The 12,258-nt window shown below is 35.8% G+C and overlaps 1 protein-coding gene across 1 annotated transcript in view; it reads right to left on the bottom strand.

Moving 5' to 3' along the window:
• LOC107287600 (vomeronasal type-2 receptor 26-like) overlaps window positions 1–12,258 on the bottom strand; it is a 26,837-nt gene that overhangs the window by 4,666 nt on the left and 9,913 nt on the right. The window contains exons 2-5 of the mRNA XM_015816123.1: window positions 9,394–9,682; window positions 7,250–8,062; window positions 4,283–4,495; window positions 3,881–4,007 (exon numbers count right to left, since the gene is read on the bottom strand). Of these exons, the coding sequence (XP_015671609.1) occupies window positions 3,881–4,007; window positions 4,283–4,495; window positions 7,250–8,062; window positions 9,394–9,682 (1,442 nt within the window). The remainder of the gene's footprint in view (window positions 1–3,880; window positions 4,008–4,282; window positions 4,496–7,249; window positions 8,063–9,393; window positions 9,683–12,258) is intronic.

Raw genomic sequence — 12,258 nt, 5'->3', positions numbered from 1 at the left:
GACAAACAGCTGTCCGGCCGGCCCCACGCTCCTACGTCCCCGCCGAGGCCGCCGCCACCGCCGCCGAAGCCGCCGAGGCCAGCCGCCGAGGCCACCGCCGAGGCCACCGTACCGCCTCCTTCACATCCACCATGGTCATCCCCATGCCCAGCTGATGGGTCTCACCTCCTTTTTCCACACATCACTCCTAGCATGACAGACTTTTTGAGTGAGTCAGGATAGTAGTAGAACCTAATTTTCAGGAATGGCTAACATTTTATCTATCATTTTAGTTCATCTAAAAGGCCCAATTTTATATTCAGTAGTCCTAGTTCCTGAAAGGTTCTTAATCACTCCTACTATCTCAATTATTATTGCTTTCTGTGAGCAAAGGGAGAACTGTTCTTCTTTCAGGGAATGTGGACAGGATTCTCCTGAAATTGCTTTGTTGGCATTCCTTCCATCAGCTTGAGGATATGGTTGGTAGATACAGGGGTGACTTGTATCTCCATACAGTGAAATGTCACCTCTCTCTCCTTTAGATTCAAGTAGTTGCTTTTTAAATATATAAGTAGCATGAAATGTTAAATATGTTGCTTAAAAATTGCATAGTTTGGCTCAAAGGGAAACAGAGAAGTTGGCTGGGAGGACAGGAGGGAGAATTAACAACACATTATAAATAACAAAAGAATAAAAAAATAATACCTCTCAAAAGTTAAGTTGAGGATATACATAAATATAATAGGCATTTATACTCTTTTTTAAAAAAATATTTTTTTTATTTTTTTATAATTAAACAATAAGTAATATGATGCATTTGTATACACAAATAAAAAAACCAATCCAACTCAATACATTATCGGAAACGCTCGGCAGTCCCCACCTTGCCTCTTCCCTCATCCACTTTCCTTTCCTTCCTGCCTCTAGCCCACAACCTCTCCTCCTTCCTCCTTCCCACTCTACATCCCCCCTCTTCCAGACCACCTCCTCGAGTGCAATTTAGGATACCAGCCGAGCATCTCCTCTTATCAATACAATTATTATTTACCTATAACATATGAATACATCAATTTTTTTTAATACCCCTAATCCCCTTTCCCCCCCCCCCCGAGCTTCCCGGAACCAAATACAGGATTGAAACACATCATTCCAAATCTAAATTACAATTTAACTAAGCAAATATAATGCTGTCAGTATATACCTACTTTAACTCTAATAAGGAAATTAAATTAATTAAAATTCAATATATCTACTCAAAAACTATATAACATTTAATCACTCCATACTTTCTCTAAATATAATCTATCCACCTTCATCATTTAAACTTTACATAATTTTTCCTTACATTTTACACTTAAATTTTCCCTTCACTTTCTTCCCTCTCCAATCTATACTTTCAATAAAATCTTAAGTCAATACTTCCTGCTTCACAGCTGGAAAAATAAAATAAAATCCCAATCTTAATTTTTTAAACATATAATAAACTAATTTGTTCCATAAAGTCTCACTTCCAGCATTTATCCATCTTTTGGCTTACAAAGTTTACTAAGCATTCCTTGCATATCTGTCGCTGCAGATCTCTTTGGCCTCGCCCCTCCCACTGGCTCCGAAGGCTGTGGATATGTTATAGAAGCTGTTTCTTTTTGTTGCTCTCTCTCTTTACGCCTATAAGCAGCACGGGTCATCCTTTGCTCCTTCTGAGGATCTTCTACCGATAATGACATGGCCCCAGGCAATTCCACAACAAGTTGCTCCATCAGATCTTCCTGTGCTTTAGGTATCGATGATGGTGACATATCAGCTTTCAGGACCAACAAATAAAAATCTTTGGCTTTTTGAACAGAGTTTAATCTATGTCTGGTCCCTGCAAAATTTAATATAATACCCAAAGGAATTTTCCATCTGAAAGGTATCTGCCGCTTCTTTAGCTCCTGAGTCAAAAATGTAAAGTCCTTTCTTCTTCTTAAAATCTTAGAAGGTATTTCTTTTAAAAGTATAATATCTTGTGTGGCAATTTGAAATCTCTGCTGATAAAAAAGCTGTATAATTTCATTACGACATACTCTTGTAGTAAAATAAACAACCACATCCCTAGGTAAATTTCTTTGACGTGCAACCCAGGAGTTTACTCTAAATTTTTTTTCTATTTCTCCATAAATCACCTCTGGGTTGCAATTCAATACCAGGGCCAAAGCCGTCACAACTTCCTCTTTAAGTTTCTCTTGTGGGTCCTCTCTAAGACCCCTGATTCTCAGAGCAAATTCCAATTGGTTATATTGTAACATTACCATATCATTTTGAAAAGTTTCCACTCCTTCCTCTACCTTTTCAAGTCTATCCTCCGTTCCCTCCATTTTCTCCATTAATTCATCCACTCGTCCCTCTACCCGATCAATATGAGCTGCAAGTCCTTGAAAAATATGTGATAAATTTTCACAAAGTTCCTGATTTTTCTTATCCAAAAGTTCTTCTGTTTGTTTCAGAGTCTGCAATGAGGACTTGGCTAAAGCCTCTTGTAAATCTTTAAGTGTAATAGAGGAGGTGTTGGTGGGGGAGATCTAGGTTTTTGTTGTTGAGTTTGCACCACAGGAGAAGAAATAGCTGTTTTAGACAACGCAGGAACAGTACGTTTTGAAGCCATTCTGCCAAATTGTTTTTTTAAAAAATCACAGCAAGTATAAACTTAAAAAAAACTTGACTTTAAATAAAATCCTTTAAAGTACATCCACGACCGGAAAGAAAGTGAAAGTTTTCCTTTTGTTAAAAAAAAAAGGAATGCTTCCACGGCCATTTTCTTGTCACTTTTACTTGTAGCAAGAACAAAAATCCCAATAAAATCTTCGAGTTAAAGTCACCTTTTAACAGAGATAAAGATCCCCTGTCAGGTTCCGTCTGTTTCAAAAGTTACTCACAAGCAGATACAATGTAACAGCAATGGCGGCGACGTCTGGCTTCGCTCCAGGAACGAAGACACACCGAGCTGCGGAGAAGAGGTCCGGACTCCGGGGGAGTTCTCACCTACATCCCCCCAGGATCGCTCCTGGGGGGACTAGGGAACTCAACCCCTACCCAGACCAAACTCACTTTCTCCCCTTCGCCCGGGGAGAAAGTTCCGAGCCGCAAAACAGCTGATCCGCACTGTTTTGACGGCTTTGACGCAGTCCCGGGCTGGAGGCTAAGAAAAAAGCCTCCTTCGGCGGCGCCTCGCCACCGGAAGCTCCGGCATTTATACTCTTTTTTGACATATTAAATTGTTCAGCCCAGTAATTTATACCGGTTCACAGAACAGACCCATTATCTTTTATTTATCACTTCAGATTTATTATATGTTAATCATCTTGGTTTAGATTATATATATTTTACTCTTACACAGGTAATTAATACACCATTATAGCAGTGTATATTAATCTTTATTATGGAGAGACTTTTTATGCTAATATAGTTATTCATCTATTTTATTTTACTTATATAATGTACATTTTGAAATGTTGCTGGTCAATGTTTGAATAAGCAGTATTTTATTTGTCTGAAATGGTATAGGATCTCCTGCCTGAGCAGGGATTTGATTAGAAGGCATCCAAGGTTTCTCCCAACTCAGCTAAGTTTTTTTCTCATTGTTTTTTGTTGTTATCATGTGAACCACATCATTATGTGTCTTTACATTTCCTGGAGAAAAGCTAGGAGTTTAATATTTTCCTTCTCATCCTTTTTCTCCTCAGAGTATATTGCTGACCACAAATTACATTTTTATCCTATAAAGCAATATGTTTATATACAGTAAGTACACAACTATCATGAGACAAATGAACCTCTGATTGATATCTCACATACATGTTCAAACATAATTAGTATACAATACTAAGTACTAATATAGTAAGTTAGATAGCAAGATGTCACTTACCCATCTGGCTGGAAATCATATCTTTTGAACATGAAACACAGTCATAGCAACATATTGGTTTTCCTTCCTGAATTATCTTGCTTTGTCCAACATGGCAACTTTCAACACAGAGTGAATGGGGAGATACCTAGATGTATTAAAGGAGTCATGGGTATTCTTATTATAAAACTAATCTAGTAATATTTATTTAGGAACTCTCTTCTTTTACACAAGTTGGTTCTACAAGCTGTGTAGAATGATAGGACAAAGCACTCAAAATAGCATCTTTATACAAGACTTTGAATATATTTGATGATCCGGATGATGTTGATAATTGCCATTTCATATAATAATCTACTCCAAATTTCATTCCATATCTTATTGCATCCATCACTGACATTTAAAATGATTGTTTATTTTTACCTGCTTTAATCTGGTATTCCATTGAATAGTATTTTCAGAGAAAGTGAATTCTTGTGTTGGTGAAAGCTTTCCCACTCTGACTTTAGAGTATGTTTGATTAGGGAAAGTGACCCAGTTGATGAGATCCAAGTTAGCAAAGAATTCTCCATGGGCAAATGAGATTTCATGACCAGCGCTATTGTTGAATTTGATATTTCTCAGTAAACTTTGGAGCTAAAATAGTAGGAAAATAAGTGAACAAATCCTTTATTCTAACATAATTGTTTAATGGTTTCTTAATTTCCCTAGGAAATTTCTAATGTGACAAGTTAGCATCTCTCTGAATTAATTGTTGATGATCACTTCCAGAATACCAATTGTTGATGATCACTTCCAGAATTCTAGAATATTTTTTATGTGCAATCGGCTTGCCTGCCCCCCGCTCTCCTGTGTTCAGCTGCACCATCTCCGGCTCTGCCATATAAGCCAGCCCTCATTGCAATCTTGATAATCTCTCCTTGCAATGAGGGCCGACTTATATGGCAGAGCCGGAGTTGGTGCAGCCGAACACGGGAGAGCAGGGGGCAGGCAAGCCGATTGCACACTCTGTGAGGACTTTGACAACTAATGTGCCTAAGCGGCAGACCAATGTCACGATTGAGTGAGATGGCATGAATGATGGCCCAGCAATGACACTGAATGACAGGATACATGCATGGAACAGCTGGGGGGAGGAAAGATGTTAAGATCTAAACAGAAGCCAGCTTGTACGGCTGATCCGGAACTAGTACGGCTGCATGCAGGAGAGCAGGGGGAGGGCAGGCTGATTACACATTCTATGACCTGACCATTAAACTGTCACACAGGTATATATGTAAGTTGTTCCCAACTTTAGCCCTTACTTTGATGATGTCAACAGGAGGTTGACGAAAACTCAGTAATTAAAAAGGCTCTTTAATATCCCAGAGTTCAGTAGCTTTATTGATTTTCTAAATGTTTACGCCTGGGATTCAAGTATTTAAAATTGTATACATTGTTTATCCACTGCAAGATGAAGACCTTTTCCACATATTTTCAACCAATACAGACTTGAGGTTTTTTTTCCCAATTGGGCTACAATAAATGCTGATATTATTGATCCATCTTGTCTCTTTTGGAGACACTTTTTATCAAGTGGAATCCATTCTATAACTGCCCTAGTCCATCTGCCAACAATGCTTCTTGCTATGCAACCAGCTCATTTCCATTTCAATTATTTTGTTCAGGTCTTTTTATCTTGTGATGCTGAGCATTTATCTTTCCATAGCTCTTTGCACCACTCATATTTTTTTTTTACTGATTGTGAAAATCATGTCCTTGTTTCACTGGCATATGTCAGAGCAGGCATAGGGAGAGGTTGTTCTTGAAAATTATGCTTAGCTTGCCAAATGCCTGCCCACCATATTTAACACACCGACCAATTTCCTTTATTGTATCATCTTCCATTGAGATCTGTTGGCCAAAGTACATATAGTGGTCTACTATGTCTAGTTCTTCTCCAGATATATTTTTCTTTCTTTCTTTGGGGAATTTATTAAACATAACCTGGCTCTTTTTTAGGTTTATTTTTAAGCCAAATGGTTATCCTGTTTTGTGCTGCTTTGTATGTGCAGCTCTTATAATTCTTCTGGGTCTTGTGAGAATAGAACAATGTAATCTGCAAATATTAAGTGATTTAAATAGGCATCATTGATTTTTATTTCATCTTTTGCTCAATCTAGTTTGTGAAATACTTCTTCAAGGCAGGTTGAGAAAAGGGTAGGTGATATTGTATCACCTTATCATACACCTCATTTTATATTGATTTCCACTTTAAGATCATTAAGGCAAATTGTTGCCATTGTTTTTTTATATATTGATTGTAGTAAGTTTATGTAAGCAGTGCCTGCACTTTGGATAATCAGTGCACTTATTATTGCTTGCTGGAATACTGAGTCATATACCTTTTTGTAGTCAATGGAAGCCATGCATTGCATACTCATTGTGCCTTTGCTGAACAACCTGGATGTGTTTCATTGTGCTATAACCACTTCTTAACCCTGTCTGTTCCTTTGGCTGTGAATTATTTAATGTTCTCAATACTCTTTTTGCTATTATGTTGGTGAAAACCTTATACATTACTGAAAGAAGGCTTATTGGGTGATAGTTCTTTAAATATGTATATACGTATGCATTAAATGTATATGCTGTCCATCTTACTATCAAAAATTATGGGTGTTTTTAAGTAAGAGAAGATGATCTTATTCTAGGAAAGTGTGGTTTTATTCCATTTATCAATTAAATAAAACCCTCAGCTACCATTATAATTACTGATTATCCAAAATCTCCAAATCTCATCATTAGTCATGTATATAAATGCAACATAAATTTGTCACTGAATGCTTTATATCACTGAGATATTTTTTCTTCCCTACCATGACTGAAAGTATGTGTATTTTTTTATCCTAGGACCAGTCCTCTGTAGGACCAATTTCCATTGCTATATCCACTATCTTTGCTTGCTCTTGAATAACTTTTTGAAGTTTTCTGAGAAAGGCTCTGGAAGAATTTCCAGACAGAGGATATTATTTTAAGAATCAGAATATCTGCTCTGTACTGCATTCATTCTGATATATTAAGTCAAGTTACATTTATTAAATAGTTTGAAGCAGTTTCTTCTACAGTATGGCTGATTTGGGGGAAAAAATAGCCTCAACTCACCAATCCTACAGAGTGATCCAGACATGTTTTCATACTGATTCACCAATCTTTTGGGAATGTCCACATTTTCCTAACTGCTCAAAACAATTGTACAGCTTCTCTCTATGTGTCTCTCTGACTTTCTCTCTTTCTCCTCCCTCTCTCTGTCTCTGTCTGAAATGCTTGAGAAAACCTTTAGACTGCCTCTCATACTTTAAGGTCATATGAATAAAAAAATTGAATACACGGACAAACATTTTCACACTTTACCTGCCATGGCCGAACATTCAAATGCTTGTGTTGAAATTTACCATAGAAGGTTCTTTGTCTGGAAAGATATATGGCATGTAAAGCATGTGCAATACTATAAACAGTGTTATAGATAGTGTAGCTTTCACTAAGCATATCTCTGTCAAATACATATGCAAGGAGCTGTTCCAATATCTCTTTTTCTGCACTCTTTTCACATGTGTCAAAAACATATTTCCGGAAGATACAGAAGAAGGGATGTAGTGTCTCATCTATATTCACATTCTCAAGGAAGTCCTTAAATCCAGGCACTGTGTTTGTTTGAAGTGAGAAAGAGAAGGAACCATGGAAAATATTTCTGCCGTGCAATTCATTTTTAAATGTGATAGTGAAATACCAATGGATTGGCATGATCCAAATTCTTCCTAAAAGTATTTTCAATGTTAATTCAATTTCTTCTAAGTGGTCTGTTAAGATATTTATTAAATCTGTGCCCATGCTGAGAATAATTACTTTGGCATCTGTTGAGTAAATTATCATTAATTCTAAACTATTTTCAATTATGTCAAAATCATGAAGATCCTTTTTTGCTCTAACTCTTTTCAGGAAGGCAAGGCATATATTATTAAAAGCCAGCATGGGTGTCAGTTTTTGCACAAAGTTTTGTCCATCCTCATCATCATCAGAAACAATAAGTCCAATCCATTTCCATTGGAAATGTAGAAGTAACTGGATTATCCCTCTAAACAAAATAGATTCTCTAGGTACCATCCAGTATAAAGATGTGAAATCTGTTTTACTGCTTGATTCAGGCTGATATTCACCATAAGTAAGCTAATGGAGAAAAGAAACTCCTATTTTGAGCTGGGGAAATAATGTCTCTCAAGTGATATGCAGTGGTACCAAACTCTATTATAGTTAAATGTGAATTTTGAAATATTTGTTTATTAAAAACATTTCCATCAGGTGCTGCATAAGATAGGTTATAATATAAAATAAAACACAACAAATAGTAAATCACAGTCCAATACAGAATAGCATAAAGCAGCACATATAATTCAAAATAAATCTCATGTGCTTCAAATATTCATTGCTGTCTAAATAAAATACAGCTTTATAAAAGTAATCTATTAGCTACATTATGTTTTATACTTACAATAGTAAAAACTAATGCAAACTAAAAACAGATAAAATACAGAAATATTGTGTAAAAGAGAAAGATATAAGGAATTAAACAAAAACAAGAAAAAGAAGAATACAGACAAGAAAAAAACTAAGTCAAATGTTAGAAATGAACATTCTGTTAAAATTCAACTTTCTTTTTCAAATGATTTCAGTATACATTGTAAATACATTGTAAATAAAGTAATTGATTGGATAGGCAAATTATTCTTGTTCTTATTTCTATTATAATTTAATTGAAAGAATTACTTAGTTCAATGTTTTGTAGGATTTCAGAGAGCAAGGTAGAAGCAGGTCCAAATTTTAAACTGTACTACTATGTTAATTGTTTAACATGAATTTTAGAATGAATTAGATTTTCTTGTGGTTCAGCTACTTCTGTGGAAACTGCAAAACTTCCAGATTGTTTGCATAAAAATATAAGGCTTGATTTTAAAACATAATAAAATGTAAAATTAAAATTGTAAACTTAAATAAGAATAGATGCAATATATATAAACATAAAATCAACATTATCAGATAATGTTAGAGTAAAATATGTCAAAAAAGACTCATCTATACATATTTATCCAGAACTAAATGCCAGAGAACAATGAAAATTATTCTTAAATAACTGTGGAGGATTGCAGTTTCAATTATTCTAAGAATTAAAATCCTGGAAACATGCAAAAATATGTAGCCAAATCTCTTCCAAATTGCACATAAACAAAATCAAAACACAGAGGACATTCTAGATTATAATACCAGTAGTGAGACTTCTGATCCATCAGTATAAAAGTATATAAAAGACTCCATCAAGAGTACACATTATTCATGAAATAGTTGACATGTCTCTCAGCCACAAAATAATATTTGTATTTGGTCTTTTAAAGAGTTGAGCAATTCAAAAATATAATCTAATTTAATGAAGGAAAATGTAATTATATTATGACTGGCTTGTCCATTTTTATAAATGACTTATTACTCCAGACACAAACACACACCTGTGGAATCTTGTAGATACTTAATATGGTGGTCATCTGGATTATTTTTTCAATAGTGAAGCCCCCAATAACAGATAATAGATGTTTCCTGTCACATTTGTAATTGGGTGAATTATTTTTCTTTGGGAACAATAGGTCCAAAATGGTCTCATAAGTTGTCTTTGAGTCAAAGAAGTTGTCATAAATATGAACACCCAGAGTGGTATTGGGCAAGAGTTCTGAGTTCTTATTGATTTCATCAATTGCAAAAATCATGGCAAGGATATGTTGATAATGTTTCATCTTTATACTGAAAAAAACATTGATATCGAGAATCAAAAAATGTCAGCAGGATAAGTATATAATTGCTTCTAACTTACAGATGGAATTATTGCTTTTCCTTCCAGGAAAAGAGAGATATTCACAGTTCTGCTTACTGGAATAGAGTTGCTTTACTCCTTGATACTTTATCTGGCAGCCGTCTGAAATTTTCAACCCATAACTCCCAAAATTCCTAGCAACATACCAGTGTTCTTTGGGGAACCACAATCCTTAAATCCTGAGAAAGTATCAGAGAGCAGAAATCTATTCCAATGTCTAGGAGAAAATATATTTTTGAGAGACCTAATTGTAAATACTTTATGCTAAGAGTTTGTCCTTGGGTTTAAAACTGCATCAGTATAATAAGTTAAAATATTTTTATTTAAAATTATGTATAATGATAATAAATTTTCACTTTTTTATTTTTCTGCCTGCTGAATGATATGTTCAGAGGATATTAAAAATAATAGGATAAATAAGAAAATTATAGATATAAAACATTCAAAATTTATTCATTATAGATTCAAATATTGAAATACTGCATCTGGATAAATTAATATTGTGGGATAATTCAGAGAAGTCTAGCATATGCGCTACATGAAAACTAAAAACCTGTTATGATTTAAAATTATAGGAAGACTCCAGACATTAGTTTAAGTATCATTCCGGAATTAAGGTACTATGTTATGCTATGTTATGTAGAATTATGGATAGATAAATGTACAGAAAACAGCCTAGAGCTTTGCAGAAGATGCTCATATGAACACTGGAAAAATGCCAACTCAGTTTCAATAATGAACCTTGTTATGGATTTGTAAGAGGAAAGAAAGACAAAGTTGTTGGGCTGCATCACAGAGCCTGGCTTCTGGTCGCTTTCTTAATTTATTTAACAAATAATTTATATAATAATTTGTGTGAGTGTGTGTGTGCGTGTGTATGTAAAATACTTAATTAAAAAGAGAAAGATGTTTATGAAGGGAAGTTAAAAAAATATCCTGAAGTATCACAGCTGCATGTATGGGCTAGGAACAATTGAGAATGAGTTATCCCTAGGCATATCATTGATAAAGTTTTTGGGAACCTCAGATTTTTAAAGCAGCTGGATACTTCGTGCATAACCTTAATTCACATGCAAACCTAGTAAATTTATTATTATTTAAATTGTTTAACATAGTTTTATGGCTAATACAATTTAAAAGATAATTTACCTAAAAATATTATATATCCTGTTTGGAGTTTCGATAAAGTTGTGGAAATAAACTGCAGACTGGACTAGAGAGAGTATGCCCCCGATTATCACTTCTCCTGGTCGGTACAAGTTGTCTTGGATACTTATTGAAAGACTACATTCTTTTCTTACATTTTCATGTGTAAGAGGAGGTAGCAGCAGTTGCAACAGCAGCAATAGCAGCCACTGAAATTTATCATGCTTAAACATGCCACAGTTATACAGCTTCATCTTTAGTCATACAAACTGCTGCAATGTTGTCCACACCAGATTCAAAATTAGTTATAAACTTCTATTGCCCACAACTCTGAATTTCTCATTGTAGCTTCAGCATTAGTGGATAGAGAGTTCATCTGTTTGTATTTTCAACTTGAATTGTTACTGGCTGCAAGAAAATAAATAAATACCAGTGATTTCATTAATTATAGAGTAGATAAACAACTCTCAGATGGCTAAGATCTTCCATATGGGTTCTTGGGGGAAAAAAAATTCCATTCCAATTTAATTGACCATATTCTTCTTGGTGGAATATGCTGTGTGAAGTTGTTTCAAATAAATGATTCCCAAAAAAAATTTCAGATTTTTTAAAAATCTCATATTTGTTATTTTTATAAATAACTGTAGTTAGCAAACATGCCCAATATTCCTTCCTCTATTTTCTCCACAACAACAAATCTGTGAAGTTAATTGGGCTAACAGAAAGTGACTGTTTAAGGTTACCCAGCTGGCTTTCATGTCTAACACAGGTTCTCACAATGTTCTGGTTTCTAGGTTAGCATCTTAATGATTACACTATTGTTTAAATTGTTAGCCCTGGATTTGTATGGAATATGGCAGAGTTCTCCAACCTTTCTGGGCTACTATCCCCCTTCCAAATTATTGCATGCATGCACACACACAAACAGGGTCACGCCCACTGGCACAGTACTAGCAGCCCTGTTTGTGCATGTGGCATGCGCTGGTGCCATGCACATGTGCAAACGGGCTGCACACACACACTCTGTGCTGGTGGTCTGTTCACACATGTGCAAACAGGGCATGCATGCCCCCCGTGCTAGCATCCCTGTTCACGCACACACACATGTGCAAATGGGGCCGCAGGCACTGGCACGAATGGGGGGAATGCACACCCACAAGTGCACACCCTGGCCAGCCATTTCCTCAGCCTGCTGGCCAACAGCCTGCGGCCCGGTACTGGGCTGCAGCCCATAGGTTGGGGACCCCTGGAATATGGCATTATATAAAATATTAAAATGAAGGGTGCCGAGGGCGCTGGAGGGTGCCGAGGGCGCTGGAGGGTGCCGAGAGCGCTGAGCCCGTCGGCGGCCCGCTGAGCC

This window comes from Protobothrops mucrosquamatus, unplaced genomic scaffold (genome assembly GCF_001527695.2).
Source record: "Protobothrops mucrosquamatus isolate PMUCROS unplaced genomic scaffold, P.Mucros_1.0 scaffold400, whole genome shotgun sequence".
In the NCBI taxonomy this organism is placed as follows: Eukaryota; Metazoa; Chordata; class Lepidosauria; order Squamata; family Viperidae; genus Protobothrops; species Protobothrops mucrosquamatus.
Note: the sequence above shows the minus strand (reverse complement) of the source record. Positions and strands in the feature narration are given on the sequence as shown.